This window comes from Seriola lalandi, unplaced genomic scaffold (genome assembly GCF_002814215.2).
Source record: "Seriola lalandi dorsalis isolate HSWRI2012SDOR001 ecotype SW California unplaced genomic scaffold, Sedor1 jcf7180002054544, whole genome shotgun sequence".
Classification (NCBI taxonomy): Eukaryota; Metazoa; Chordata; class Actinopteri; order Carangiformes; family Carangidae; genus Seriola; species Seriola lalandi.
In genome coordinates, this window is record NW_019525097.1 from 4,010,460 (window position 1) to 4,017,487 (window position 7,028).

At 40.4% G+C, this 7,028-nt stretch overlaps 1 protein-coding gene across 1 annotated transcript; it reads right to left on the bottom strand.

Moving 5' to 3' along the window:
- Window positions 1-6,724, bottom strand: LOC147818641 (disks large-associated protein 2-like). The gene is made up of 3 exons (XM_087176279.1): window positions 6,580-6,724; window positions 4,767-4,919; window positions 1-2,148 (listed from the first exon to the last, which is right to left on the bottom strand). Exons 1-3 carry the CDS (start codon window positions 6,625-6,627, stop codon window positions 1,933-1,935), a joined length of 417 nt encoding a protein of 138 aa, XP_087032405.1. The 5' UTR covers window positions 6,628-6,724; the 3' UTR covers window positions 1-1,932.
- Between the last annotated feature and the right edge of the window lie 304 nt (window positions 6,725-7,028).

Here is a 7,028-nt window from a genome sequence, read left to right on the forward strand (position 1 = left end):
TAAAAAGCAGCACCATTTACTATAGTAACTGAATATTGTTAAAGTGTCATTTGCACCTGTCTTTCCTAGACTACATGAGCAGATCAAAGTAACAACAGAAGTGTTTTCATTATGCGCCACTTGGAACAAAAGGTTGGATGCAGTGTGTTATGAGAAATGGTTTCTGTTAGCTAAGAAACGCCCCTTAATCAGCAGGACAAATGCACTGTCAAATCAACCCACAACTGTTTTAACTATAAATACTAAATGTATACTGTAGATTGTGAAGTTGGTCATGGTATAGATACTGTAAGTATAATTAAAAGTGTTAGAATCACAATAGTGTAACTGTGAGAGGCCTGAACGCCACCAGAAAGAAATGAAAACAGAACAACACAAGGTGCAGGTTATATGACCTATAGAGTAACATGAAATTCTGTAGTAAATTTTCCATATCTGTCCTTGCAATTCAACTGCAACAATATCACATGAGCTTCATAAACTACATTTCCCTTGGAAATACAAACATGAATATTATAAGGTGCAAAATGCATTGTTTGATACAGTCACCTCTTCCAGGCTGCGCAAAACTGTCTTTTGTTAATAATTCATATTTGTTCTGCAATGGAAATGTATCCAGCAGCAAATAACATACATATCATAAAAAACAATGTTGAGTTCTAAGAGGAGATGGTTTCATATGAATGAAAATGAAGAAATGTGGAGATGATAGTCGAGGAGTTTTAGCCTTATTTTCAGATCTCATTCAGCAACACTGGTCAACAGCTGCAGCATGCCTGGTTAAAGATGGAGGGACGATAGAAACATAGCTAAATTGATAGATAGTATGAGTTACAGTTGTGCAGCACCTCAGTCAAACTCTTTTTTTTTACTCCCCACCCATTCTGATGTTATAACCACAAACTTGGCAGGAAATTTAGAAAAAAGAAAATCAACTGTTTTTAGCTTTTAACCACATCCATAAAAAAGACTGGGCAGCATTTTTCTATGTTTTTTAAAAATTTTTTAGAGGTTTTTCCATCTTGCTAAGATGCATCACCGTGGGAGGCATCAGTCTCTGCTTCTGCTGTAACTTTGGACAGGGTGCTTTAGCCCAAGACCATTGTTGCTGGTGAGAGAAAAGTTGCACTTTGTGTTTCCCTTTGAATGGGGCAAGTATAGCATTACCCATACTCACAATGGGGTGATGGCAATGACGGAAAAGACAGCAGTTTTACTATAATAATAATAATGGCTGTGACAAACAACACTAAATTCATTTGATGTAATTAAAATTAATATCAAGTGAAATGTTTATTTGCCGTATAGCAGCTCATTCTCATGATGCAGAATCTGTGGCAAAAAAAGTCCCCTGTGGGCTTAAAGCTACACTAGGCAACTTCATGTTAGCAGCTCCTGGTGACAGAGACATGTAAATGACAACTTTTTTTTGCCTTAAATACCCATAAATCACCTCAATAAACTGGATAAAAACACAACATGTTCACCAATCAGGCCAGCCTGGGATCACTTTTATCCAAACAATACCAGAGGGAGAAGAGGGAAAAGGTCTGATGCTGGTGTGTCCAGTTTTTACTGTTGTGGAGACAGCTTGGGTGTCAATCAAAATGTTTGATTTTTATCTTCCTGTGGGAAAAATATCACCTGACACCTGACTCTACTGGCTCACCTGACCTCTCACTCAGGAAAGATGGGGTATTCTTCCCTATGGCAGTGCCACATTGTCATTTAGGCTGAATAAGAAGGATGGATTTTCAGCTGAAATCTTTGCCTAGTGTAGCTTCAGTGGGGACAACCCAGAGAATGGCAATGGATGATGACAAAGTGGACGAGCAGTGACAGATGATGACGGCAGAGGGAGGCTGGATGTGACGCCACGAGCTGGTGTTGGGTGGAGGTGGACAAGAGGAGCCGAGGATGAATCCGTGGACCTCAAAGCCGTGTCTGGGCTTCAGGGATGTAGATCTCGATGCTGTCTGCCCTCTCTGTGGCTGAGTTCTGTCTGAAAGAAGCTGCTCGTTTGGCCGCCATGAGGCGTCTGCGGGCTTCCTGTCGCTGGCGGTCCTGAAGGTCCAGAGAGCGCTCCCGCGTCACACCGCCACGCCCCTTGGCTGGCCGCTTTGGCAGAGGTGGTGGCCACTTCCGCTCCTTAGGAGACAAGATGACATGATTAAACAAATTATGTATTATTATAGCAACATACTTCAGAGCTAGTGGATTCACAGATTAACAGTGTATCTCAATCAGTGGTCTAGCTCAAATATTGTTATGAGTGTCGTTGAGTGCCAGATAATATAAATTATAGACCAATTCTTTTAAAAGTCCTTAAACTTAATGGATTATGAATAGACCAATCAATCTAAATATAATTTGATAACTGCTCTGCTATGAAGTCAATGAAACCAGGATCAGACTCCCTTTATGGACACGCAGTAAAATTGACAACACCAATATTTCTTTATTCCAGTAATTATATATTGTTTTCTTTAGTTTAGTCAATGATTATCCCATTATGGAAAAACAAGGGATACCATTTATCCAGCTAAGTACAAGAACCAGCGAGAAGAGATATTATCCAGCAGATGAAAAACTACCAGAGTGGCTTCATGTCATAAGAAAATCAGGCAGAAAATGATGAATGTTGAATCAGTGCAGATGAATTTAATACTCAGAGGAGTTTCATTCACGAAACGGTGTGTAGCTTTAGCTAAATTTGACTACAAGCCTTTAATATATGGACTCTTGGTATCTTGGGTAATTGTGTGTATCATGGACAGACCCAGACCACTTTGCCTGAGCTCTGGTATCACAGCTTGTTGTGCCCCAGACCCCCTGAGGACAGAAAATTATTTTCACCACCACAATATGAGAGTTCATCATCAGCATTCTTGCTACTACTGAGACACTGTAGCAGAAAACAAAACACAAACAAAATCTGCCTCATCTGATCCAAGGGCAGTTTATGCTAAAACAAAAGACAATAAGAAACACTATATAAACAGTCCTTATTGATTATGTAGCCAGAACATTACCCATGCAAAGCTTGTTTGAAAATCACATTAACCTATGACGGCACTAGAATTTCATCCTTTTGACCTACAAAGTTGAACAGACTGATAGTCAATAACTTTTGAATGCAAGGCAAGCTCTTCTGATTGCTTTGCAAGCTGGTGATAGAGTAAAATGGTGCCTGCCTTGAAGGAGATAAGCCCAATACAGAGCATCTGTGTCACTGTTAGGACTCAGCTTCATGGAGCTTGCAATGTGTCCATTAACTGCTGGAGGTAAATAACTCCCTTACAACTACAACTGTAGCATGAAGATAATTATCCAAGTGCCCTGAAGGATCTCGTCTATCTCTAAAAACACATTACCATCTAAATGTGCTTCTTACAAATGCTCCTCCCTCATCTACAAGCACTGCTCTGACCAATGTGCTTTCATTTCAGCTGTTGGGTACAAGCGATTTAACCAAATGGCTTTTCATCTTTAACAGTTTAATATCTTTTATTTTCATTGATATTTTTAAATCGCCATCTAGCAATAAGCTAACCATGTTTATGAATCCTGTCCAGTGTACTGTGACATACTCTTTCACATGCAGCTGCCAATTCCTTCGTTCAAACGCTATAAAAAACCATGTTTACAGCTTTAAAAGAAAAACATAGCCTACTCTTCAAAACATAGTCTCTATTTAAGAGGCTGTTTGTAATTTTTCTCTGCTGCTGAACGTGGTTTCTTGCCAGGAGCAGGTTGTGGTGATTTTCGCTTGACAAGTGCTCCGGCAAAATGTTGCATTTACTGCAGTGAGTCACAATCGGAAATGGACAAGACGATCCAGGGCTAGCTGGTTAGCATGCTAACTTCAGTATGACAGAAGACATGAGTTAACACCGGGGTTGTGTTTAGACAGCTCTTGGCAAACAAAGGAATGAAGTTTGATGCTGAACTCTTCTTGACTGGTAAGTAAACAGCTGTTATTGCTAACATTGGCTATGTAGCATTAGCAAAACTTACAAATAGCTCCTTTAAGTCTACTGACAATTCACTTACCTTGATATTTGTTGTCTTGTTATAACATTCAAAATACTTGCTTCAGGATAAATATCACTACTACTGTACTGTTGTAAAAGCAGTGTTGCATACCCTACAAGTCACATATATTGGAGGAAAACTGTCAATAAGAAAAAAGTGCCTAAGCTATCCTGCTTTTATTAACGTGTATGTAGAGACCTAACAAGTTCTCTGCATGAAGCAAAGTCCATAAATTGCAACTGGAAATATCATGATAGTGGAAAAACTGAATGCAAAGTGTTGTAGGCGTTTAAATGCTGTACAAAAAATAATAGTATTTCTTTTGTTCACCTGTTATATGGTCTGACAATAGGGAATCTCAAAATCATACAGTTTGTATGAATTTTCATTAACATTCGAGGACAGCTGGACTGAATGCTGGTGAAAACGAGGCGAGCTACTATGCATGACAATATGAATCAGATGATGAGTGATGATAACATTATTCTGGAGAGACACCTGATGGTTTTAATGGGAAAATAAACTTATTAGACGATGCCTTTAGATTTCTAAGCTAAACTAATGGTGCTTGTTCCTGCAGTGTTATGATAAGAATGATTAACCTCCTGCTGGGCACAAGCCTAAAACAGAAACACAAATGTTGTCGGTAACCGAGCAAGTTCATCTAGAGTCCATTAAGACTAATTACTATGAGAGCGTGGATCCCTGGTGAAAACAGCTACCGGCTTTACCTTCTTCTCTGGGCTCTCCACCAGCTGCCACTGGTTGCTCTTGATCTGCTGCAGCTCATCAAACTTGGCAGTGACGTCATCGATGGAAAGCTGCAAGAGGTCCCAGAATCCAGCCAGGTCCTGAGATGTGGGTCTGGGCATGGCACTGGGGTCCTGAAGAGACGGTGGAGTACAACATGTAATGAGGTTTTTATTTTGCATTTTAAGTAAAGTGTTAGTTACGTGCAGGATAACTGAACACTGATTACAGATGTAAACAAACTTAAATAGCTTTAGACACAGGCTACCTGTTCTGGAACTTATACCATCTGTATCATACTAAACTTAGATTTAAAAAAACAAGCAAGATGTCAAAACGTTATGTAAATAACTCGGGGGGGGGGGCAACGACTATATCATAGACTCTGCGTGTGAACAACACCCTTCCCACCACAGTGTGGCAGTACAGCACCAACATTGGTTCATAACCTCAACTGACAGTTCCTGGGCACCTCCTTTAACTGCCTTTAGTGGCATCCTTTTTTAGCAGCCAGTGTGGTCCATTGTGTGCTGTAGCAACAACAATGATTAATGATTATCAAAGGTCAGTTTATGGCCTCATGCAGTGGAGAATATTGTCAGAGAGGGAAAGAGACAAGCTATTCACCAGTGGTCATTACCTCAAATCAGGCATCATATATAGTGTGTGTGCACTCTTCAGATTTTTCTTTCTGGTCCAACGAGTGTGTACAAAATTTGAATTGTACTGTAATGTTAATTTGCAAAATGATCACTATTCTATGAAATTTAAATGACAAAAATCTAGTCCTCAGAGTTGCAGTATTTCTGTGGTGCAAATGACAACTCACAAAATCAGGCAGCTCCATACAGCCATGTGCTCATTATCTCTGACTGCAAACAAAGCATGAGTGTGAGTCCAAACCATGGAAAATTCTATCAAGTCAAACTTCAAAGCACATTCAGAGCATCGTGCAGTTCCTCCTCCGTCCAGCAGGGAGACCGAGTCGTTCTCTCATTCAGACATGTCTGAGGGCTCAGGGCAATCTAAGGCTTGTCACTACCAATGTTAGACTTAATTCATCATCCCATTATCTACGGAGAGAGAAGGAGAGTGTGCAGCCCAAATCCATCCAAAAGAGAGCAACGCACTGAGTTAAGACACACACACATAAACGCACAAAAAAAAAAAAAAAATATATATATATATATATATAACAACACAAGGCAGTGAGAGGGCAGGCAGATTTCAACCACCTCCACAAGGTTTTGCATTTCATTTAAAAAATTAGCTACGCTTTAGAGAGGTGTGATTAAGTGCCTGCCTGTCTCTGTCACCGTCTCTCTCTACTGTATCTGCAGAAACATTCCCACTTATGACACCACCATCTTCTAATATATGCTGACTCTGTGGATAGTTAGCATTAGAAAAGGTATGAGTTTCCAGTCGACGTGACATGAGGACTAAACAGTGAGACAGTGAGGCAGTCCATTATTCAAACTCTGAGATCCCATTCAAACCGCTGCCTCGGAGCATTAATGGATAGCCTCAATACAGGTGCTGTTTCCTATTGGAATTCCCCTTTCGTTTACTGCGGGGTCAATAGCAGCAGAGGGACTGCTTCACTATCGATCTCTGTGGTCTATTTCTGGAAAGTGCACAAGTGCAGCGTCAGGCCGAGCACCTAGTCAGAGCTCACAGAAATGGAAGATCATCAACAAGTTTACCCCCCATCTTTTGTGTTTGTATGTGTAACATAATAGCAGCATGTAGGTCGATACAGTGGTCTTGTTCAAAAAAACATGCAGTACTCACCAGATTCTGCTGACATAGCCAGTAAAACTGCTGAAACTTTTGAGACATGAGTAGCTGAGCACTTCCCACTGCACTCCGGATTTTTCCTAGGACTGGTGGACACAAACACACGTGCACAGAAAGAGAGAGAGGGACAGTGAAAAAGTGACAGAGAAAGAGAGAGATTCTGGTTTTACCACTGCCAGCTTGGCAAAGGTTGAACATGTTGAGCAAGGATCCAATCTGGTCACAAAATGCCCATCACGATTCAGTGTTTTCATACTCAACATGCTACAGCTAATACTGTGAATGTTCTTCGGCTATACTGTATAACTAATCTATACCTATATGATAGAATACATATCATAAAAGCATTGACCTAATACAACAAATGCAGCCCTTGCTTTGACAAGAATGTAGTTTCCCTCAGGACACTCACTCTCCTCCGACAGGTCATGTTCCTCTGCCTC

Coding starts and splice junctions, on each gene's coding strand:
- LOC147818641 (XM_087176279.1), bottom strand. CDS start 6,627: ATGTCTCAAAAGTTTCAGCAGTTTTACTGGCTATGTCAGCAGAATCTG. Junction 4,920..6,579: donor GGCTATGTCAGCAGAATCTG/GTGAGTACTGCA, acceptor CCGTCTCTTCAG/GACCCCAGTGCCATGCCCAG. Junction 2,149..4,766: donor TGGAGAGCCCAGAGAAGAAG/GTAAAGCCGGTA, acceptor TTGTCTCCTAAG/GAGCGGAAGTGGCCACCACC.